The 26,220-nt window shown below is 31.8% G+C and overlaps 3 protein-coding genes across 3 annotated transcripts in view; 2 read left to right on the top strand and 1 right to left on the bottom strand.

The window, feature by feature from the left end:
- Window positions 1-77: 77 nt before the first annotated feature.
- LOC125065290 (dnaJ homolog subfamily C member 9) lies at window positions 78-4,576 on the bottom strand. Its single transcript, XM_047672823.1, has 5 exons — window positions 4,381-4,576; window positions 3,978-4,250; window positions 3,039-3,166; window positions 2,724-2,865; window positions 78-335 (listed from the first exon to the last, which is right to left on the bottom strand). Exons 1-5 carry the CDS (start codon window positions 4,469-4,471, stop codon window positions 166-168), a joined length of 804 nt encoding a protein of 267 aa, XP_047528779.1. The 5' UTR covers window positions 4,472-4,576; the 3' UTR covers window positions 78-165.
- A 1,886-nt stretch (window positions 4,577-6,462) lies between these two features.
- LOC125065325 lies at window positions 6,463-7,324 on the top strand. The gene has a single exon (XM_047672863.1). It carries the CDS (start codon window positions 6,519-6,521, stop codon window positions 7,269-7,271), a length of 753 nt encoding a protein of 250 aa, XP_047528819.1. The 5' UTR covers window positions 6,463-6,518; the 3' UTR covers window positions 7,272-7,324.
- Window positions 7,325-15,023: 7,699 nt separating this feature from the next.
- The window catches only part of LOC125065397 (tiggy-winkle hedgehog protein), a 32,183-nt gene continuing 20,986 nt past the window's right edge, over window positions 15,024-26,220 (top strand). The window contains exon 1 of the mRNA XM_047672968.1: window positions 15,024-15,391. Within this exon, the coding sequence (XP_047528924.1) occupies window positions 15,116-15,391 (276 nt within the window). The 5' untranslated portion in view covers window positions 15,024-15,115. The remainder of the gene's footprint in view (window positions 15,392-26,220) is intronic.

Raw genomic sequence — 26,220 nt, 5'->3', positions numbered from 1 at the left:
GATATAAATAAATTGATTTTTGAAATGGTAAATAAATTATTGATGTTTATAATTAAAAAAAAGCAATTTGTGATAAATATTAGCACTACCAACTTTTTATTTGCAAATTTTGAAGTATAAATGTAATAATAACTAAAATAAATTTATTATATATTATCGTCTATTTTATGATTTCTTTTTCTTATTTTTGGTTAATTCAGTTTTAGAAGATGATTTCCGTTTTGTTCCTTTTGATTTTCCACCATACTTAGCTGCTAAATCATTAATCAAAGAATCCATTTGTTTAATTCGGGCTCCTTGTTTTTGTTTTATCATAAGTTCTAGGCTGTTTTCACCTGAAATAATTAAGAAAAACAATAAATGAAATATAGTTTAGTTATTGTTATATTCATTTGTAAATGCTTATTGATATTACTGTTCCTAAATGTATTATTTCTGGCTATAGCTGAAGGAACATTTTAAGCATTATTATTAACATTATATACATAAAAATACAGTTTTATCTATTGCCAAATCTAAAAAAATATATATATATATATTATATACAATATAATTTTTTTTTTGTTTTTATTAATTATAATTAAACATCACTGAGTAAAGTCATTCACAATATAAATTTATTAAAAAATGTATTGACTAGTATTCAGATTTCACAATTGATTAATAGAAAACTTTTTGGACTATCTGAAGGTTTTTTGCTTTTTTATCAAATTATATTCATTAATTTTTATAAGTTATAAGGTGGCAAACGAGGCTCACCTAATGGAAAGTGATTACCACCGCCCATAGACATCTGCAACATCGTGAGCTTGCAGTTGAGTAGCTGGCCTTTAAGAAATATGTAGGCTCTTTTCTTGAAGGTTCGCAAGTCGTATCGGTTCGGAAAAACCGCCGGTGAACGCTCTTTCCACAGAGTGGTTTTGCGAGGCATAAAATTCGAACTTCGAATTTTGATGCGATGTCCAAAGGTAAAACTCTTAACATTCCCCGTGAAAAATGCGGTAAAAGATGCAGAGTGATCTAACATCTCTTTGCAAAGCCAAAAGATCAAGCATGTCGGAACGGGCTTGATTGTCGATAATTGAACCCTCTGCATTGAATATGGTCTAATAGAAGAAGTTGGTACTAAGCCCTGCGCCTTGTATTTTTAAGTTAAGTATGTTAGGCGATGGGCCGACGTAAAGTGCCATCTTGCCTTGGAGAGCACATCAAGCATTTTAAATGCCAATGTGGCTTTACTTTCTAATAGATCGCGGAATTGAACAAGGTTGAAAACATCAACGCAGCAATGGAAATGTTCTCAAATCGTGGATATACGACAAATGGTGACTTTTAGAGGTTTACGCGCAAAATTCTTGAGGTTAAATTGAACTCGGTTTAGCCGGCCCAGATTTTCGTTTACTTGTACCCGTAAAAAATTAAATACTAAAAATACTAGCACGACCGTTGTATAACTGTCTAAGGTCTGTACTGTTGTCGGTATATAACGTTACACAGCTTCGTGGAACACCAGAATTGACAAATTTTAAGTCAAAGCATGCACCGTCGTCAAATACCTTCATGGTCCGATCTGCAAAGAAGCTGGTGATCTAGTTACATCATTTCCCGGAAAGACCGTAGGAAGCTTCGAAGAAGCGCTTTGTACCATAAAAGGTACGGCCAAACTGGTGCTAATGCCTTCCCCTTAGACTTAACTGCTTCCACCCACTGCATCTATATGTCAGGTAAACTAGAAAACCACCAGTTGGGCGTTCGCGACAGAGAATCGGAGACAGTAGTCCAACGATAACCAGAAGGGGATTGAAGTAACCTGGTTCGAATGAGAAGACAGCAGAAAGTCCAACAGGAAAGGTGTATGATCTTCCACATCTGATCAAGGTAGGGCGTGATCTAAACCATTCGGCGTGGTGGATATTAAAATCGCCAAGAATTATTATCTCTCTGCGGATGAGATCCCATCCGTAGATTTCTATAGCTAGTTGGACGTGCTCAACTAGTTCGGTTTTGGCGTGACCGCTATGGCAACTATAGAGGCATGCGTAGATTCGCAGATGATCATCGCAGTCTACACGCAGCCAGATAGATTCGCCGTCCTAAGTCTCCTCATTTTGTAGAAATCCACAATGAGGGTGGAAGGGGTTGCCTTATGAAGCGTGCTTCGGTTGCCCCGAACAGTTACGACACTCCCAGAATTCGGAGAACAGTCTGGGCATGGCCCTGTTGTGTTAGTGTATAACCTTAACATGGATGCGTAGGAAGGATTTTTCCATCACAATTGCTGATGGTATTTCAAATTCTATACAACCATCATATTAGTGAGGAGGCAGCTTAGCTACCACCTTACGCGATTATTAGTGAGAAAGTGATACTCAGGCATGCCTGCCTGTAAGCAGCGTGGCACTACCATTAGCAAACAATCATTACAATGGTATGCAAATTGTTTTGGTGTGTGAAGTAACGATCATAATCGAAATAGTTGCCAAAATGAGGCATTTCTTTTTCCATTAAATAAACACTCTGATTCTTCACATCACAAGTCATGCAAAAAATGATTTATATTGTCTTTTAAGATCTTAACCCGTCTGTTTTAAGTGATTAATTAACATAAACTATAGTACAGTAATAAAGTATCTGATGTGTCTTGGTGTCTATCATTTTATTACAGTTATTTTGAAAGAAATATGTAGTTCATATTTATTCCCAAATATTAAATTTAAACATACCTGAATTAAGACCGAGTGAATTTTTAAGCTCTTCAGCCTCTTTAGCTTCACGATTTTCTTTTGCATGACGGCGCTGACGTTTTTTTGCTGGTTCGTGTGTGAATATTTTAAATGCTGGAATATCACCCAACTCTATCATTTCCTGAAAATATATGCTGTTATTATTCTAAAATTAATCTGTACAAACTTATATGATACATATAAATGTATAACATATAGGTTACTTAACAATTAGATAAATGTTAAATTAAATTTATTTTCTATTATTTTATCATAAATATAACAAGTCTTCATTATCTTATGGTAATTACTTACAGTGAGAATACCGCGAATTCTAGGTTCATGTTCTGACCTAGCAAACTGGACTTGATCAACAATATAATCCATATCACCTTTCCCTGCTAGATAAGCATTTTTTAGATCATTTTTCTCTTCATCAGATCCTACAATAATAGTACAAATTAATAAAAGGGAAATTTTTTAGATATCCATGATAGCATAATCAAGCTGGAGGGCAAATTGCCAAGCTTGATGTTTAGTAATAAAGTAGAAATCTAAATATAATAGGATTATGCTTAATTTGTTCCTAAAAATTAACTGTTATTTCTACATGGGTACATTTTTTGAATAATTAGGTATTAACAAATATATTCACCTATCTCTAAGTATGAAATCCATGTCAATTCATTTGGTAGTCTTGTATGAATTATGTATATACATATAGTTATAATAAATAAATAAGAGTAAAAAAAGAAGAGAGTGAATCTTAATCAAAGGTTACAGTTTTAAACTTAATATGTGCCTCAATTTATAAATCCCTAGTTTGAGTTCATGTGTTAGAGGGAGAAGGTTCATATGTTTCAGGTATAGCTAGCCTAGCTAGCTAGCTAGGTATAGTTAGCAGCCTATAGGAATTGGAGTTGATCAAATTCTGTCTATCTGTTATGCTGTGAAAGGATATCAGCCAGTAAGATAGTTACTTTCGCACTTTTAATGTTAGGATAGATTTCATGTTAGATGGTGAAGAAAACATAGTGAGGAAATTTTCTGTCAGATAAAATATGCCACCTGTGTAATTCACCAATCTACCTTGATCCAGCTTCGTGGAATAAGCTCCTAGTAAGATATTTAGAGACTTATTTTTTTGGGCACATAAAATAAGTTTTTTCAAATACAAATTTCCCTTAATTATTTCCTTTAATTGGAGTCTCAACGCAAATAATCCTATAACTAGCGTTGTCCAATTTTACTTACCGATGTATTCTTTTTCATATGCTTTAATGTCTTCGTCTGTAATTTTCTTAAAAAGTAATCTCCAGTACACTGTCCAATCTTTATCTTTCAAAACATTATAATCATCCTCATCAACACTTTTAGTGGCATCATAAAGTTCCCTTTTGTTTTTGTCACTTAAAATAGCATGTACCCCTCCAAGAACTTTGAATTTTTCTGTAGCATCTAATTTTTCATCATCTTTTACTCTGTCTGGATGAACTTTTAATGACAATTTATGGTAAGCTTTTTTAACTGAAATAATATTTTATTTTTATTAAATAAAATACTTACGTTATATTTACCTTAGTGAGTTATGTCATTTTCAATTATTATATTTAGTTTAATTATTTATAATATAATAAATAATAACAACAATATTTACCTTCTTTATCAGAAGCATTTTCTGATATTTGCAGAACTTCGTACAAATCTGAAGTATTAAAATACTTTTCACACAATTCCAAAAGACCCATAATTTGTTTATTTCAAATATATCAGTATCATTAATAATAATAATATAATAATAAATTAATAATATAATAATTTACAGGTTTATACAAGGAATAAAAAATTTATCAGCCAAATAAAGCGGCAAAATACGTTTTTGGTAATTTCTGTACTCTTTGGTTAAGACAAAGATATTATATCATACAGCCTATAATTTGAGAAGGAAAGTAAGTTTCTGTGATCATAACCTAATTTGTGTGTAAATTATTTTTACTGATATAATATGAACATCGATAAAAAATACAAATGTATTTTTTCTGACCATAATCGGTTAAGTTTCTTACTAAGCAGTTTTTATAATGACAACACCTAAACAAAAATGCTGTCAGCCCCAAAACATATTTTTCAATTAATTTAAATTACTTGCTTAAAATAATAAACTGATCAAATTACATTTAAAGCATACCTAATATTATAATGGAAGATTTCCGTAAAAAATAAATATCAATAAAACATTTTAATCAAATAAAATATTCTTAACTTGCTTACGATAGAAAACCACGTCAACAGATACATATATTTAAATTATTTTAGCATACATTGTATGCTTTTCTTCGATCAATTATCTTTAATTTTTTACTTTATTAAAATGATTTAACCCCCCCTTATCGTTCTTTTAATTTTAATCAATTCATTATATCTGACATTAAGAACATTTTAGACTACAGTTTTGATGTCGACGGTTCTTATTGTTAAATGATTATTCTGATTCGAGCACTCGTTAAAACATTTTCTACACCCCAGTTTGTTTACGTGAAATATCGGTGGAGTCGGTTGTCTCAAAAGTCTTAAAAGAGAGAGCCCAGTTGATTACACATTATCTTAACCGTAGAATACCATGGTATGCGGTCTATTTTCTGTGGAGGAAAACATGATTAATAATAATAAATAATAAAAATAAATTTATTAACATGAAAAATAAAAAATATCAAAACATCCAGTGGTCCCGCACGAGGCAAGCTTGTCTTGCCCAAACCTTATACCGGTTACAATTTCGTATGTTTAAAATAGAGTTTGGACGATATACAATTCCATAAAGAATTAAATAATAATATTTCTTTATACAAAATACAAATATTTATGAAAAATAGAGTAATGTATAATACCTAATTAGGTAACATGAAATATGTATATATATATATATTTATGGGTATAAATACAAATTGGAGCAGCGTGAATGGAATAAGTGATTTGGATATTAATTTTTACTTTTAATCCCTATTGGGCATACAGACAGTGTTTTGATGAAATCAGCAGTTCTCTCCGTCCCTAGCTAGTACAGTACAATTACATCTTACTATACGCTCTACAACTCCTATATATATTTGCCTATGGCATTCTGTTTTACATCGGTTGTTAGCTTAGGTGAGTAGTACTAATAATTTGTTTCAGCGTATAAATATCTCATTGGTATATTGGATATTTATAAGAATGCAGATTTTTCATTGAAATCCTGGGTCAGGCCAGTACTAAATTATTGGTATTTTCTTCCAGGAAATCTTAGAAGCATCTCCTTTAAAGAATAAACCACGTGAGTTACAGAATAGAGAGTGCACTAGTGTGCACGCACACTTGTGCACTATAATATCCTCCTTTAATTTTTCAATAGTTGCTGTGGCTGTGGTTGGTGCAGAGTATAATGTCATTACACGTTTGATATTTTTATACTTTTAGAAAATATTTGTAAACTTTTTTATTTACAATTATTTCGCAGCATATTTGGTGCCATAATTCGGGATAAAAAATATGTTAACTCTGATGATGTGGTTTGGCCGTATCACAACGATTACTTCTCGTTCGCTAATTTTTACCAAAAATAAAATCATATTTATTTAGGCTTATATTGATATTAAGACCATGGAGGCCTATAACTTTATTTTCAAAATTTATTTGGCCATTTCTTTATACTTTATTTTGACATTTTTCAAATATTTTGTTTTTTGATGATTGATTTAATCATACTATATTTTCATTATTATACATTAAAGAGAAAACTGAACAACTTTAATAGTTATGGATAAATTGAAACTAGCTTCCGGAGATAATAATATCCTTATTAAGTCTACGGATTATACATCATTAGATGAATCCATTGTTGAAAAATCACCCGATGTTATTGAAACACACGTAGAACAGTTAGACAACTCTATACGAACGATTGATGACAGTGAATTAAAACTAAAAGAAAGAATCGCACAATGTAAGGATATACTAACTTCCTTAAAGCTAGAACTCAATGAAGAGAAAATGAAACTATCTAAAGAAGCAAAAAATACATTACCACATTGTGTTGAGCCTTTGTCAAAAGTATCGTATATTAACAATAATGATGAACAAACGGTAGAAGAAATTGATAATTTATTGCTTACCACAAATAAATATACAGCTTCTGTAGATAGTAAGCTTAATTGTGATGAAAATTTATTGGAATACGAAAGACAATTACAAAAGTATCAAAATACACTTAATATGGCTCAGATTGAAAAGAAAAATGCCATTAGAAAACAAATGTTGGCGAAAGCTTTTAAATTAAAACTTTTAGAAGTTGAAAATCAATGTAATATTGAGCTTATACGAATAAAGCAAAGCATGCAATGTTTGGAACCGTTGAAGTTAATTATAGAAAAATGGAAGAGTAAAAACAATGACAATATTTATGATACATTTGAGTTAATTCCTAGATATCCTGAACTTGGCACACCTTCCGGAAGCGACGCCTCTAGTATTTCTAATGTTGATGATTGTGATAACAAATTACGAATTTAAGTTGTAATGTGTTAATAAGCGACATTTTGTATTGTTATGTAAAATTTTCAGTTCAATTGAATTTTTTTTAAACTGATTGGAATATACTATCTAGATAAATATAACAAAATGTTATTGCTGATTTTTATTTTTTTATGTTTTTTAATTATTGCTTTTACAAGCAATATTTGCAAAGATTAAATCATAATTGTTTGATTTGAGGGAAGTCAGTTAATGTTAATTGGTAAACAAGATATATTCAAATCAATCTTCTTTTAAAATGGTCGGGGTCTGATCTACCGTATGGATTTTTGGGCTTAATCCCAGGACCCCGTGGATTCATGGGCCCTCAGCTAAGTCAAGACAAAGTCAAAAATTGACGACAATGCGAAAGAATCCATCATTTTATTAAATTAAACAGATCGTATGGTTTGCAGCCCTGCGAATCCTGCAATTAATCTAACCCATTCAAATAATTTAATTCAAGTCTACGTTCAGGTATGTTTTAAGTCGGGCCCCTAAGTAGTATAAGCGCAGGGCCCCTGCCTGCCCTGTCTAACCTAAACTCACGGTTCGGCCCTGAAAATAGCTCTTTTTATTTTGAATTTACAAATTTTAACTTGAAAATAAATAATTGTCGTTGTAAATAAATCATTTACTGTATTGACTTAATCCAAAACTAAATATTATAAAATTTACATTTTCCTATGATAGTTTCTCTTATCAACTTGAATAAATAAAAGTTATAGAAAAGTAGACTGTGTAGTCTTACTTACTTCCTACAACATAGGCATATATCTAACTTGATAATATATAACTATTTCAGCATTATTTTTTTAAGGTTCTGTAACTGATTTTACTAACTTAATTCTTAAAGAGCATAAAACTGCTTCCATGTTGAAAAAAAAGTGCGAAAATCAGATTTCAATATATCAAAAAGTTGAACGGGACCTCCACAGTAGACCACACACATCGAGGCACGCGCTTCGAATGCTGCCGACTTTTTATTCTTGCCGCCCGAACAGCCTTCGTAGTCATTCGGCATTCATCGGCACCCGATCGGAAGGCACTTGGCCGTCACATTATACGTCTGCTTGCGCCTTCGCCTCGTTTAGTTAGGAACTTGAATTTTACTTAATAAGATTCCAATTTGTCAATTACAGAGCAAAGCATGAGCCAAACTGGTTTGACTTCTTCATAATATAATACTTTGTACCTACCTTCTAAGTAAAACGATTTTGGAAATATTTTTACGAAATATTTAGCTTTTGAGAAATATCAATTATTATGTAATACGTATGTATGTAGTTGTTTATTTGATTATATTCGTTACTTTTCAAACATTCATAACATTTAGAATAGGTAATAAATTTGATAAACAATCACTTTTCAGGCAAAAGAAAATATGAAACATAAATAACTATAAAAATCTATGTAACAATTACCTATAAATTTTATTTAATCAGAAATGTATTCTATGAATATAATTAAAAGATGGTTCGTGATATAATTAAAGTTAACTGTAATGGGCTTTAAAGTATCTAAACAAGAAACAATTATAAGATTATTTTAAAATTATTTAAGTTGAAGAAACGACGCAGAAAACGTGAAAAAAGTACAATTAGGATTCAACTTTGCAGCGGTTTCGCGTCGACTCCGATACGAAATTATGCGCGGAATTTCGATGATGTGATTCGAGTTTGTGGTTCAAGAAACCTTTGTTAAGAAAATAAAAGGATAGTTTATTTTATCCTTTAAAGATGAAGGCAAAATAATTAAAACATATTAAGTGTGCTAGATCCAACTACTTTTTGTATATTCATTACATGTAATCGGTCTTGCCTGGAAAAAAAATCATACAATCAAACATTTTTTGTATGTACGACGTTGAGAGCTTTATGGTAAAACAAACAGTTTAAAACACTACAAAGCGGGTGTATTAGCTCAGCACTCTCCTCCATTAGCCTCCGCCGACACCTTAGCCGGTCCTTTGTCGAAAATATTATTTACTTTCAAGCATACTGACGGAGGTGCCGACGCGACACTCGTTCACTACTTGGTACAGTTTGCTTTGGCTGCCTTTAAGCCGCTTGACGAAACATAAGTGTTATTTAACATGATTGATGGGCTAACGTGCATATATCCGAATTGTAGTTTTAAAAATGATGTGTATAATAATATGATATTAAACACAAGTTTCTGCTGTACGTACTATAGAAGATTATTGATAGGATAGATTAATAAAAGGATAGGTTTTTTTATATGACAATAAAAAAAATATTCATCCAGTAGCAGCTCTCAGTTAGGCATTGGGCAGTATTACATTCCCTTTTCACTAAAGCCGGTGGTCTTGTGACCGATCTTTCTCTAGTTTTGTCTGATTTCTATCACTCAGACTACGTGAGGGAGTAAATTAGGGTATATCTAAGTTTGCACACTCGTGCGCAAGTTCAAAACTAGCAATTTGGCCAGCATTTGTAATAGGGCGCCTCGGCTTAATTTCGGTTAGGTGGACATAATCATCATTGAGTAAGTAAATATTTTAATTATATGAAGACAATATTTTACATTGTCCTTCTTAACTTTTAAAGCAAGGTCTTAAAAATGTAAAAAAAAATAAGATAGTTTTCCTAAATTGTCAACCAATTGGTTTTTTGAAATTAGAATAGTCTATAAATTTCTTATGGTCTTATACTGATAAATTCTTACCACAGTTAATTTTAAACATTAACGAATTTATGCCTCGCCATACTTCAATCGCAAAAATTCACCTCGACTTATCGAGATAATTTTTTAGTTTCATTTAGTTCTAGTGTGGAGACCGCGAATGGGAAAGCGTAGTGTAGGACGCCCTGTGGCACGGTGGAACGATGATGTACGGAAGGTGGCTGGTAGAAAGTGGATGAGAAGGACCGAAGATCCGGCTCAGTGGCGCAACTTCGAGGAGACTAAAGAAAATAAAAAAAAAATCGTAACAATTGTAATAATTGTAGAGGTTACATTTTAAGCGCTGAGTAGTGCTGAATTACCGCTATATTTATTTGCACTTTATTTGTTTAATTGCTACGAAACTTTAAATATACAACTTTGCAATATTACAAATGACAGGCTTTTAGACCTAGATTCTGCCTTGAACAGAATTTTTTGCTTATCCTTTTTTGATATATTTTATAATTATATTATATTATTTTAACGAATTCCAGGTTTGATTAAAACGGTTAATCGTTTTGGAAACAAAAGTTATTGGGCATAAACAAAAGTTTGGTGCAACGGATCACAAGCAGAAATTTATATTTAGGGTTTACATTATATTCATCTGTAGGTTCTCCTACGGATCAAAATAAAGTTTTAATTAGTGTAATTTTCCTTGAGGATGGCATAGTCAGAGGCCTAGAGGATGTCGGCATCCATGAGCCATGATCAGTGTTAATACAATAATAAATCCATGAAAAGCTGGTAAGATAACAGATTTATTATTATTAGTTACACATTTCTGCAATTTCTAGGGCATGTAAACCGTAAGAACAATAATGATGTGATAGGTTGGCTTACATTACTTTTTTTAACTGCGAATCAACTTTGATTGCTCATACGCCAAAAATTTGAGTCAATGAAACAATAAATAAATATGCTGTAAAAAATTACCACGGCTTAGAAATTTCTTCTATAGACAAAATTATCTTATCAGTGATTTAGCAACGTTGAGCATTGTGCGATGAGCGCAAACATTCAACATTCACACGCTTTTGTTTGGGTTTACCTATATTCGGTTCGCTTAAGGTATACTACTTCCGAGTATTATCGATAAGGAAGTGTTAACTCATTATCTCAACGTAAAACTGATTAGTCACATGTCCGCTTTACCAGAACATTCTGTTATAGTAATTTATAAATTATATTTGTAGAATAGTGTTATAAAAATTAACCACAGTTCAAACGTAAAATCCCATGTGTAACGACATATAAATTTATATATTATATATGTGTGCGCTGAGCCTAATTATGGAGCTGAAATAAGCTGCGCGTAAATAATTTTTGTTACCTATTTGTTGAATCTATTCATGTTTTTCATCAAAATGATAAATAGATGACATATTACTATTAGTAAGATATTTTTTAAAGAATTACTTGTATGAACATGTAAACTAGCTGATTTACATGTTTGTATGGTGCAAAATATACCCTATACCTACGAGTATACTACGTATATAAGCAAAGATTACTTTTATTGGACAGCTCATTTGATATGATTTAATATCTTTATTTACAGAGTTAAAGCCTATATGAAATGACTAGTGGAACGTTTGCTTAATTCAGTTTTTTTAATGTTTAATTTTATAAAATAATATATATATAACAAAAACTAACACGAAAGAAGAGGGCGTGGGATAACATTAGAGTGCTTAACTGTATGCGCCAGGAGATAAATTTTCTTTTGACGTTTTAAATGCGTGCAATTTACAATAATTTATATGATAAGCTAAGATTGAGATATTAGTAAGTTAACATTTAACGAAATATTCTGGACAGTTTTTCTTCTTTATCTGGTTTTACTTAACATATTAATTTATAATAATGTCGTTGTTGTTTTTGTTTTAAATAAATGGCTGTGTATATGTTATTTTATTATTTTTTATGTAAAATATTAGATAGTGTTTTTATTTTATTCATTCACGCTGTAGACAGAAAGAGATCTTAAGCTCATGAATATGATCTGATTATGCGATCTATGCTTTTATTGTGTAAACCTCTTTGCAATGCGTACAAATTATCCTAAACGGGCACTCTCTGTTATGTAAATGTGCATATAAATTTCCCAGTAGAGTATTTCTTTTTAGGTCAAACTGAAAGGGAATCTTTAGAAGCCTTGTATCTTCGAGAACTAAATAATGAGGATTTTAACCTTTTATTCTAGAAGTTTTGTTATACAGTTATAATTGTAAATCGATTATTTTAAAATGGTGAATACCATTGTATAAGTATATTATATAAAACCTAACCACAAATCTGCGCAATACATTTACAATGTATCGTTAGCGGTTTAACATATTTTTTTAATTCATAACACATTTTCCATTCTATTGATACCACTACTATATATCTATAAAGTAAAATTAAGTGATTATACTATTTGCGTTTATATGTTAAGGATAAATAAATGAAGGTATTTGGATTATATATTATTTTAGTAGATATACAATATTGTTTGTGTGTAATAATTATTGTACCTTTACGGAGTTAATATATCACAAACATACGAAAACTTAATGCTTACCCGTGTTTGAATCCGCATCCGGTGCAGGTTCACGTGTTCTAACCTCTGTGATATTACTGACGTATCATTTTACAGAATTAAATTAAATTTAAGGCTCCTCTTAGTTCAGAATGCAAATTTTACAGAGAAGGTAACTGGCAATAAACTCAAATTAAAATTTTGCAACAACATGCGTAACTGGCTGAATGGTTTACGTGCCGTCTGGCCGTTTAATAGTCGCAGGTTTGATCCTGGCACCCTGGACTTTTATCGTCCTCCTAGCACAAGCTTTAAACTTATTTGGACGGGTAAATAGGATATTAGTAATTCTTTAAAATCAGGAATTGTTACTATAATGAACCATATGTTCTACATAAAAATAATTTATGGTGTTTCTTATTTTATAAATTATTAATTGGCAATGTTAAAAAAATCTGCTGGCTTTTCTTATTTTGCAGAATCGGAAATTTTGCGTTTCAAGCTTATTTTTGCTTCTCTTGTTTAAACACTGATTATCAACGGTCATGTCAAACTAAACAATATTATAAAAATAGTTTAAATCGAAAGCATAAGCCAAAAATGTTATAGATTCTTGATAGGACAAAACTCTGAAAATAATAAACCAATCGAGTGGTATCAAAATTAGTTACTTGCCTAAATTTCTAACCATGTTGTTTCGACAGCTGCGGAACCTTTTTTCAGTAATATTAAATAATTACTAGGGTTTTTTCATCTGGAATTTCTGTGTAAATATTCGTTTTGCAAAGGAAAAACCGAATTGGAAATGACAGCTGGTTAGCAAGTATCAATTTTTTGTATAAATACTGACGTAAACTCTTAAACAAATATTTTAAAAACAAAATAAAACGTTATATTAACGTAACGGATACAATTTTACAAGACGTATCTATATTGTCGATGGTATTTTTACTCGGTAGGTACAAGTTAACTCTTTAATTTGTATCTAAGAATTAAAAAATGTAGTTCTAAAAAATAAAAAATATTACTAAAGTTTTATCTATTTAAGCAGAAAGTATGTGACCAAATTTTATAGTAGATACACACTACGTTGTACAATATATGGTATATCCGGAAGACCGGAATATAAGATATATCCGGAAGGTTTTTTGAAACTATCGGAAAAATATTTTTTAATTAAACTCTTCGTCTTCAATATTTTTTATACAGTTCATTGTTATTTCTGTTATCCAATAAATATTAAAAATATCTCAATTGTTAGTAGTAGTAGACTTTTTATTATTTTTATAGAAAATGTTTGTATCTAATTCCACCACATTGTTCAACTGTAAATATGAAGATATGCTTTTATTAAAATATTACAGAGGAGGCTTTCTTCCAATGTTTTCCTTCACTACAGAGCACGTGATCAATAATTATAAATGAAAATTGCTTGGATTTGGACCTGCGATCACTTGATTAAATTCCTCGAGTTCCATCCAGAGCCCATCGCGTTAAAGTCAGTTTAGTAAATTATTATTTTTTACCGTTATCATATCTATTTATTATTTTTTAATAGATAGGTATACCGCAGGCCCCTCGCCTCAAATCACACGGCTCCTATTTAAGTTTCCTCACTCGATTTTTTTCGAAAATAAGTTGAGGCATTCAAATATAAAGGGAATATCACTTTTTGTAATTTCTCAGCTCGTTTAAACACTTGTTTTATATAGCATATTTTGTAAGTTTTAAGAACAAATATAGTCATTATCTGATACTCCAAATAGTTTCACTAGTATAGTTTTCTTTGAAAAAATAATTTTAATATTAATTGATTTAATAATTCAAATGTATAATAATACTTTAGACTTACACCAGCTGTACCTATTCATGTCACTGGTCGATATATTATAGATAAAATTGAATTACAATATAATTGTAAAACGGTAAATCCCTTTCACAAGAATACTGCTAGTGTAAGAAGCGTAAATTTATGTCTTTCTGTTTGATAAAACTTGACTTACTACTTAATATTATTACGGAATATTTTTAAAAGAAGTAACTGTATATATATATTGAAAAAAAATTAAGAAGTACATTGTTGATTGTTTTCACAATGTTCAAGGGGTGCAACTATCTCAAAAATTGTGTAGCATACGATATGGTGACTTATTATTCGATTTTTTATTCGTATTATATTTGCAACCTACTTGGCAATACCACGAGATATTAACACTATTATATAATATGATATTTTTTATTGATGGGTCTATAAATATATTTTAAACAATACAACTGTGGTTGTACATAGCACTATAAATTACATATAAAACGTTAAGCCAAGGTCAAATGCACGATTTTTTATCAGAACACTAAGTCAGAGTTGATAAATAATTTATTTTTGTTTTTTGTATTATGTTACTTCGAAGTATGCATTGTCGGCATTCATGTTCGTTAGCGCGGCAGCGTCGCGCTGATATCGAAGTGGTGGTTCGCAGAATATCGGCTATTGCAAGCGGGTTGGCACTGCAAGGGATGCAGGCTCGGTATCGGTGGTGGACGCTCGGGCACAACGAAACCCAACTCTCAGTGTCGCTCAAAACGCGGCGCGCGGTGGTCGTGCGTCGAGCGCGCGTGAAGTGATGTCCGAGAGATGAGGCTGTCGCTGGTGCTACTGTGGTTGGGTGCGGCGGTCGCATGCGGCCCGGGCCGCGGTTTCACCCGCCGCCACGGACCGCGCCGCCTCACACCTCTCGTCTTCAACCAACATGATCCTAATATCAGTGAAAATTCAAAATCCGCCAGCGGTCCTCCGGAGGGTCGCATTACGAGGGAGGATGAAAAGTTTAGAGACTTAGTGCCCAATTATAATCCGGACATCGATTTCAAGGATGATGAGGGCACTGGCGCTGATCGTCTGATGACACAGGTAAGATTTAATGTGTTTTACCAATTAAAACTATACTCGAATAGGCGCAACAATTCTCCTCGAACTGCACATTTCTTTATAAATGTAAACCTAGCACAATTGTTCAAATTTTTGAGTTTAAACAATAGACTTCATGAAGCATCTTTTATTTTGAAAACAACTCCTCAGTGCGCGGGTAGGGACAATCGTTGGTGTAAATAATAACGGCGATGGAACAATGGGCACAAATTGCGGGCGTTACGGTAGCTTCGTAGCGAGTGTTACGATTGTAGCACTGCAATTACACAAACAATATTTTGTCTCTGTGACTAATGGATGAATGATGAATTCTTTTCAATTTTGATGCCAGTTTGCTAAATATATGACCGTCATAAAATCGATGTTGAAGGTATTCAAAATCATGCGTTGTCATTCACAACGTTTTGTTACGTTTAAATTCGTCTTACGGGAACCTTCTGTTGTTATCTCGTTGCATTGTACATTTTGGTTTAACATTGTTTATTTGATTTTATTACGTAACGATATTTTTTAATTAATAAATGTAATTAAATCTAAATTTTAAAGTAAGCTGCCCGTTGCATATTTTAAGAAGATTAATTAATTGATTGAAACAGAATAATAGTTGGGCATGACAAATAATAATTACTTAAACAAAACAATGAATTACATTAAAAGATTATTAGAATAGGTAACGGTGGTCGGAAAATACAATTTCGTCACAAGCTAGATGTAGGTAAATCATATTAGCGAGCTAAAACAGAACGGCACGTTTTATGCATAAATAAATACAACTATGTTGAAAAAAAAATAATATACTAGACATACGATACTAAAAACGAAAGTTTGGATTAAAAACACTTTGTAGTTACGTCTTTTTTATCTTAAGTTTATAAATATTAGACTTTTATTGATGTCAACTAAAAAATTGATTTCGATAAGATATATCACATGTAAATAATGTGTTGGTAAGAATTATGTTTTTTTAATTTAACAGCGGCATTGGCGAGACTTATTTTAACTTCAAATTTTTCAGTCGGTCCGCCGCCGACGGTAATCGGAACGGTTCAGATTTTTAACATACATATATTTAATTGAATCTCTATGTAAATTAATATACTCTTAAATATAATTGTACAATTTTTATTTTAATAATAAAAATATAAATTATTTGTCATAAAACTGAAAACACGAGTTTAATATAAAGAGTGAGTACCGATAAATATAGGTGTGGACTATAGCTCTTGAGTACCGTCACATTATCAATTCAATCGTCAATTATCATATCATACGTAATATTACTAACCCTGTTTTACTTGGTACTTGCTTTTCTTTGAATTCTAAGCCGTAATAATGATAATGCAACTGAGTACTGATATGTTTAAACATTATAAACTCCGTGACCATCAAAAAACGATAAAGTACCTGTTGCAGCTAAATCGGATAATACGCACGTAATATAATTCTTGTCGAGTTTCAGCGCGGCCTCGCTCTAATGGCTCGACAAACATCGCTATGTTGACAAACAAACAAACATTCACCATCGACGTCCATAATATTTCCTGTAGGATGTAGGTCATGTATAACGTATGACTATGCTTATTGAGAATTCGACGTGACAATGACATGATTTTTCTATTTGATGGCTTCTAACGAAATCACCTATAGTTTTTATAACGATTGAATATCTAAAGTTTCTGTAGAAAATAAGTTTTCATCAATAATATGTGACGTTTTCATTAATATAATAATTTTCACAATTTTTTTATATTTAAATCACCAAATAATTAAGATTACTTTCAATAATTTTATGCTTTAAACATATATTAATTAATGCAATCTGATCTATCACAAGACTAAAAAACTTAAAATCTACTCGTTTAATATAAGCACAATATATATTGACAATTGATGGTAAATCAAAGGCGACATGTTTATCGAAGCCAATATTTCAGTTGCATGCAGGTTTCAATGACAAGCTATCGAACGGTGATGTTGATATCGGTCGGCTTGAATTAGCTTTTATATGACAAGATGTTTACATTTAACTCAAAATGCTATAACGCGCTGTTGGTACTAGTTGAAGCATTACCGAAAACCAATTCCTGTTCGAGCTTATCAAATCTTTAAATTGTTGATATTCTGTTCAAGGATGCCATGACTTACTTCGTCATTTGCAAATACTTATATAAGCGTACGGATCGTTTGTCCAACAAATATTATATTAGCCTAATGTGTTAATGCGTGGAGTCCAGTTACGTTTCCATTATAATGAATATACGACGCAGACAATCTATTGTAGATGCGTGAGAGTGTGTGTGTATGGAAAAAGGCCCGGGCCGGCGCGAATCCGCCGACGGTTATGTTATGTGCTCGCCGCAGGCAGCATATAGCCTGAGCCGGGCAAGCGGCAAGCAGCCTTGCATTCGTAAAAATCTTCAAACCGGTTCGATGTGCCTCCATTACTTTCTTTCTGCCTCCACCGTGCCTCCCATTTAACTCGGGCCCACTTTTTATCAGCAATCGGTATCTTACTCTAATAGTATTATTTATTTCTCATGAATAAGAGGGAATATAAGTAAAGTGAATGCATACGGATGCGGTTCTTTACATACCACATGATTCTGAGATAAATACCTTGTGTTCTTCAAACGTGTACCTTTATAAAATATTTTTGTTCTATCTAAGAAACCGTAATATTAAGTTAGAATAATTAAAATAATGTGAATACCATGTCATTAACCACAAGCCATGAAGGTAGGTATTGCTATCTCTATTTTTTGTAGTAGATCCTCTTTTTTGTACGAATGGCTATTTTCAATTATATTACTTTGTTAAAGTTAGGTTAACTTTTAACGCAATGATGTGGGAGGGTCAAATATGGTTTTTCATTCTAAAAACACTTTAGCCTTTGATTTGTTGGCTAGCTCTGCAAAACCACAGAATAGGTGTGCGACCGCATTGCCTGCGCTTCTCCGATTCCAATCGGAATTACTTACCATTTTATGTAGGTTTTTATTTAATATTTTATATTCTTGAATGCGAATAAGTCTGTGTGAAGGGCGAAGAGCGGGGGTTGAGGGACATAAATATCTTGGTGATTTATGGCTGAGGCGGTCGCGGGATAGGTCAGCATTATTCAATTTCGTATTTGAGGCTCGGATTACAATGAGCTTTTACAACGGCGCACACGCAGATAGCACGACATCCTGACACAAACCTTTGTTAGCTTAATTTAATTTTTTTCTAATCTTGAGATTAGCTTATGTTTGAGGTTCATATAAGCAACAAGCGGTAATGTTTCGTTTCCACATGTTTTGATTTTGAGTAGGTAAACCTAAAGCGAAAATGAATAATGCAAACATCATATAAGTTCGTATAAATAATTTGATTTATTTGATGAAATCGTTTTAAAGTCACTTAATTATAGATTGTTTATATTTGTTTTATTTTACAGAGCGATACGCTAAAGTGGTTTAATTTGTTGCAGCAAAGACACCGCCGTCTAAATTAGATACTTTTCGGCTTATTAGCGCAGGATAAAAAACGGAACGAGCGCGATCGCTTTGTGAATAATTGACCATAATCAAATTAATCCTAAAATCCTACGGTGGGTTTACAACGTTATAAAATGTAATAAAGACCTCTTAACGGCTTTATAATATTATTGCATGTTTACCATTAGTATCTATCGTCTTACCATCGAATGCTTTAGCTTTGAAGTCGATAATAGTTAAAGTAATTAACTAGGTCACGAAAAAAGTCAATTGATGTCCAAAATAATATTTTAAAAAATACAGTTCATATAAGCAATTTTATTTAATTGACTTTTGTTAATTTAAATCTGTAATTATGAATGAAAGTTTAGTTTATTTCGAATTAAAATATTTTTATGCTATAAACATAAAAGTAATTGTATCTTGAGAAACGGATCTTTATAATTATTTCGGAACTTCGTCTGAAAAATTTACTTAATCAGATATTTTTTTTTGCGTAAAGTTTGATTCTACTTTCACATTAAGATTTTGCATATTTTATTTTCTTTAATAACTGAAGTACATAGGTACTATTTCTATTATAAGATATGATATCTATATCGGCAAATACATGATGCATGATAAATCGCTAACGCTTTGTTCTTCGTGTTATGGCTAAGCCAGCCCAAACGCGATGAAATAACAATTACAATTATGTTAGTTTACATAAGCGCTATGTTTATAGCTGTCAATCGTCGGTGTGCAAGGCCTCTAACGTTTGCAAGTGAATGCAAGGAACACTTGTTCAAATACAAGCCGAACTGTTCATGTGATAGGTCTTTGAACCTCGTTTGTGTTTGCAGTTTGTTTTATATAGTTGCTACTTAAGGTGGCGATAAATTAACGATTTGCATCTCTTCGGCAAACGTAAACAATTGTGATAAATGTATGCACAGCAGTGTCAATATTCTAACACGAGCCGTGTGAATGTTGCATTGTTTCAAAAACTTACCTTGCGCTGATTTACTTAAACAAAATGGGAAAGAAATATTTAACATAAGCTATAGATTTTTTTCATTTTCGAGATCTTTAAATATATTTTTTTCAGATTGTTATTAATATTAATTAATTAGCAATCACTATATTCTTGTTATACTATTTGCAATCACTCATCTAAATGTTGTAAATATATAAATAACTAAAAGTCGCTAAACATATTAACAGTTGTATGTGCACATCTTTATATAAGTTAGTAGGTAGATGTTTACTCTTTGATTGATTAGCGCGAACATAAAATAAATAATTACTTACTTACTTTATATGTGTTTATTCAGTTATATGTCTTGACAATAGCAAATATTAAAGAATGTTTAAATACTATGGTCATTTCTCGTTATATGAAGTATTTATAGCAAAAGCAGGTCTTTTGTGTTTTCGTGCCGTGTTCCGACTCGGGTTTGTTTTAATGATTCCCGCAAATATTTGTCGTGGTACAACTGTTGACGCTTATCTTATTCTTATCTGTCAAACCTCAGTCAATGCTAAGAGGCACGGGCCACTAAAATAACGAATAAACATTACATGACTTATAAAATCTTAACATGGCTTAAAGTGAAATGAGGGAAGAACTGTTAGATATTTCGAACTGTTTTATGTAAAACGTATAAAGTAGCAATGGCAAGTTTTTCGTTACCTTTTTAGGATTAATTAACCATCAGATTCATAGACTCCTGTGTAACTAAGTGTAATAATAATAGTTATATATTACATATTAGACGGTAGGCTGACTAATACTAATAAGGTGGTCTGTTAAAAGTAGATTCTCATAATGCCTTTAAATTAGAACATACACTAAATATTACAAATGTGTGTTTTAACATAAAGCATACCCTGCGATGGCAATGCAAATTATTACAGATAATTTTAGAAGCGTCTATAAATCGGTAACATCGTTATATTAAGAAGCCAGTTAAATAGGGCACAACAACAAATTATTACTATATCAAATAGTTTCGATTTTATAGTATAGGAAGTAGTTAAATGTTTCATAAGAATGTGGTAAACTTATGAAAAGTAAACATTTTAAATTTTAATCTTATGTGAGGCTATTTATCGACGTTTACCTAAAACCAACGTGAAATAAATAAAATAGAATGTTTAATTTATGGAAAACAAAAATATTTTAATGTACTTTTTTTTAATAAATAAGCATTTATAATAAAATAACAAAGATAGTTTAACAAACAGAAAAATCAACACGATTTAGTCTATATAACTTAAAAAAAAAAACAAATGAAAGTAGTTCATTTCCCTTGTAATAAATTCTTAAAAAGTACAACAATGTTATTGTACTTTTATCGATGTTCAACAATGTTCTAGTATATGGATAGATATAAAAATAATTGGTTTTATAGTTATGTTATGATAGGGACTTAACTAAAAAGTCAAAATAAAGAATGAAGAACCAAGAACACATACCTTTTAATAGATAAAGCTAGCGATATTGCTATCAATACTTCCATGTTTATTTGGTTCAAAGTGTTCTCAATTTTGGATGAGCACGAGCAGCTATTAATTTATAGCTTTGCTTCTGCTTCCTCAGTTTCAAAAGATGATTTATTAAGTAAATAAAGTGTCATAACATAATTTTATAAACAGGATGTGTATACATTAATTCGTAGTATTAATAACGAACCTCATTATTGTAAAGATACAGATTTACATCTAATAATATTTCGTAATTACAGAAGGCCTTGTCTTCTTGAGTTAATTTAAATTTGATGTAGCATAAATTAGCGTATTACATCGAGAATAAATTTAATTCGGAGACCTTTGAACTTGAAGTTACTAGGTTGTAGTAATCAGATCAAAACTACAAATGCGGCTGTAAAAATCAGGTAGGGTCATACTTTAGCGTGTCGATCGGCACTTAAATCTTACACCCAATAAAAGTGCACCTCTCTACAGCACAGTCCTGTAATTGGTCGTGATGCTTTCGATTATGCCGGCAATGCAAGCGATCAGCGCCGTAGTGCTTTTACGATTCTCATTGGTCCAGTTTAATGACGTGTGACGTCTCGTACGCAGAACAATGAGCTTGTAATTGGATTTTTACAAAGTGGAAAATTTACAGACTATACCATTTATTTATGTATAGTGATTTACACTGTTATCCCATATGTATAATGGAATTAAAAGTTATCTTTTATATTTTTTTATTAACAGTACTTATATTTGCCTACATTCATTATGATTGCGAAGAGGCCGGTAAGCGAGCGCAGGCGCTGCGGGATGCCGCCGCTATTCCCCGCGTCCCGCCGCCCTCACCTTTATTTATATTTATTTACCTTCCCTTCATTCAACGAAGGGCCGCCCTTTCGGCCCTTTTTGTCGCCTCGATACAAATATTGTGAAAGAGACCTGCGGTTAGAGTGAATTTATTGTGGCTACAATTTAATGGTACAGTTCCGACCACATTTTTTTTCGATATGAGCAGATGCTGTAACGTCGCACATTACCTAAACCTTGTCTAACTACTTATATTATATTGTTTTTGTGTAAATTACTATTTTAGGTTTTGCGTAAAATAATAGTAATAGACTTTTAATATGATTTTAATTATAAAAGTGCGTATTATATTTTATAATTTATTACCTATATTATTGCTTGACATTAAATATCATAGAAGACTCAATAAGATTTAAAATATGAAGTAGCTAAAGACATTTAATGGCTTCTGCTCCCAATATAAATTATACGTCTCTTATCCACATTATCCTGGACTAACAAGGAAACAATGCAAGATAAATCGCTACAAATCGTGAAGGCTAAAGATCAAATCTTCACCCCATTTGAACGTTGTGACACGGCGACATCCATGCGCATCAGTTATCATGATAAATGACGTATTTATTTATCCGACGGGCCTAAATAGCTATGGTAATATTGGTCGTACAACAGCACAAAAGGTAACAAAACACAAAAGTTGAAAAAGGTAAACCGCGCTATTTACAAAGTGGCTAGCGAGGACCACACAGCCACAATCGAGCCGCGCGTGCGACTCTGCCGCTTCACAATAAAAAAAACATTCCCAACATAGATCTTTTTTGGTTATAGATCTCGCATTTTGCTGGTGTGATTTGTGACGTTCGGAAATGTTAATGGCACGTCCGATCTAGGCGCTGCCTTATTGTTCTCCTGCTACGGCAGTCTAGTCTCCAATTTTTAAATCATGATCGTTAAAACAACGTCGTTTAAATGGTGTCATTATTAAAATGGACTATAAAAACTCTAAAATCTTAGAATCAAGGCGCGAGAATTCCGTAAAGACGCAAATTGTGTTTAACGGCATCGGCACGCAACGCGGGCGCAGTGTTTACGCGATCGCCAATAGCGCTGACGGACGAAGAACATGCGCACAGTCTTTGACACCGCACTACGCATCCGCTCCACGCCGACTTGAACTATTTTTGGACATTTTTAATTAGCAAAACATTTTTTTTTTTTTTATTACTTACTAATATTATAAGATAGAACAATGCAGCGAGGTCAACCAAGAAGGGGGTTTCGTTTGTACACTATATTGTAAAACATTATTAAACAATTAAAATACGTATAGACATCAAACATAGTCATATAGACTTGAATACACATGACATAGTTTGATGTCTCTCAATTTATGAGTAACCTAATACGTTATACTTGTCTATTTTCAAATTAATTTGGTTCCCACATTTCCCGCGTCAAATCGACATAGGTACTCTTACATAATGAATTCCGTGGGCGGTTCGTGTATCGTCACGCTGGAATTATATTGGTATGCAGTTGCATCAATATTTTGTTCAGACGAAGATTACACGAGGAAGTTAATGTGTACATGTTATTAGTTTCCTTTACACAAGTACATATGAGCTACTTTAGGGCTCGTCTAATTGAACGTAGGCGCGGCGGCGGGCTGCCTAACCTAATTTACATTAATGCAAACGAGAAGCATTGTTCAGGTGTGAAACACCAGTGTCAACACGAGGTACTACTCAAACAGTTTATTAGCTCCACCCAGTACTTTCTGGCGGTCAGATCTTTGATATATTGACAGCTTTTTAGAAAGATATACATAACGCTTTAATATGGGTATCCAAAGGAAATTAATCGTATCATTTTTATCTTTGTCTAGTATAGTTATTTGTTATTAATATTAATAAATAGTTACTTTAAAAAATACAACATCTACAAAACTGTATAACTGTAGTAAAACTTTAGATGGATTAAATTAATGGAAATATTATGACATAATTAATTAAATATTAGCGATTTTACTCATTACGGGCGTCTATGGTCATAGTTACTCGCTTATTTTGTCTTTTGGCTATTTGAGAGTAATTTACTTGGATTGCTAGTAATTTTTATTTAAAAGAAAGTTCACATCCCATAACCATTTGTACTGATATCATAATATGCGAAAGTAACTCTGTTTGTTTGTCTGTCTGACTGTTGCACTTTCACGGACAAATCACTGAAATTAATTTGCTGAAATTTGGTACGAAGAAAGCTTGAATATCAATAAAGGACAAAGTATGTCTAGCGATCAACCCCTAAAACACGAGCAACACCGCGGGCGACCACGATTAATTTCATAAGATTATAAGAGATTCCTTATAATGCATTATAATACTTATGTTTTTAAGAATACATATCCCATATTTATATTATTTCCTAATATTGCTTTATTCAAGAGAAATTGTTTTAGTAGGATTGTTAGGGTTCAATGATTGAGTTCAACCTAGGCTGCGGTCATCTGAAACTCTAGAGCATTACAGTGGTCATTTTATATAGAACTAATCATACATTTTCGTAAAGGAATATAACACGTAATGACATCTTTAGAAATCAGAAATAAAATTGGAATCTACAGCAGGAGACACTACACTGCAATTGTTTCGAATTCAGTTATTTGTAAATAGATACATTCGCAATAACTTTTAGAGACCTTCAAATAAGTAGATTGTGACTTATTTAATAAAACTGTAAGTGTTTAGTTCGAAAAATATATTAAAGAAAAATAGTTGTGTAAAAAAAAAATAATTGCTCTGATAAAAATCTCAATATGGTTTTAAAGAATTAAAAATAATATATATAGCACCTTAATTGAATCAGATTTCGCCGCGAATGCCTCAGATGACGTCAGCTGAAAGACAATGGGCGATCATAAATTAAAGTGACAATATGCCACCTCGGAAATTAATCTCTACACGTCGAGTATCGTGTACATCACTGGGCCGTAGGTAAACATATAAAAAATTACCGATTGAGACCTCGTCGGATGGTAAAGTGCATTCTTGTGTAAGTTGGTTAAAGTCAATTCGCGAGAATGTGCGAATATAAAATAATGCTGTCTGTTAATATCCAACTCAGTATTACTAATAGTACGATTGAATATGATTCACGTTTAGAGTAACGTTTCTTAAATTGTGTTTTATTTATATTACCTTTTATTTCTTCTTCCTCAAACAGTAATTGAATTATAATATGCACGGTTCATTATAAATGATTGAATCAGTGGTTTTTTTATCGTATATATTCTAATTACGCGTCGTATTCACATTTTTCATCCGACTGTGTTAAAATTTTGTACACTTCTCTGCACTCGCAATAAGATTTCTGATTTAAGTAGATTTAAAAATAATTTATGTGCGAATTGAATCACATATTTATTTACAAAAATATTACCTATATTAAATATCTACTATTTTCCGGTGTTTTTTTTTTATAATATATTTAAGTTTAAAACTTAAAGTATAGTTATAGTTTGCAAAATAAGGAATACACCGATTAATGTGGCATCAACTATTTATATTAGGGTATGTTCGTCGATATGTCGTTAAAGTAACGCAATCAGAGGTTTGATGTGGTATCAAATAAAATCAAGACTAATTATAAAAAGTAGTAAATACTTTAACTTGATTAAATATTACAGTTACTTTTATTGTAATTCCTTGTTATATTTAAAGTTAAATGTATTATTATTATTATAGCACTATTGGAAAACAGCTCAGGTTTGAAGTTTATTCACCACGATGTTTTCTAATGATGTTTTCTTTAACTAGTGAGCAGTGATTACAAATTAAACACAAACAAACTCAGTGATGCTTCTCCGGAATTAAGCCAGCGGACTTAGCTTAATAATATTAAATCACGTGTTTTATCCACTGAGCTATTTCACTCTTTTAATAAATAACTTACAATAATAGATATCGTGTAATGTAATCAAATATAATATAAAAAAACGTTAATATTAATATATAATGTACATTTATCCAAAGATCAAACTTGCTTAGTATCTTCGAAGCGGTGTGGGCG

The sequence above is a fragment of the Vanessa atalanta genome, chromosome 7, assembly GCF_905147765.1.
Source record: "Vanessa atalanta chromosome 7, ilVanAtal1.2, whole genome shotgun sequence".
In the NCBI taxonomy this organism is placed as follows: domain Eukaryota; kingdom Metazoa; phylum Arthropoda; class Insecta; order Lepidoptera; family Nymphalidae; genus Vanessa; species Vanessa atalanta.
The sequence above is the reverse complement of the archived record's forward strand: the minus strand, read 5'-3'. Positions and strand labels throughout refer to the sequence as shown.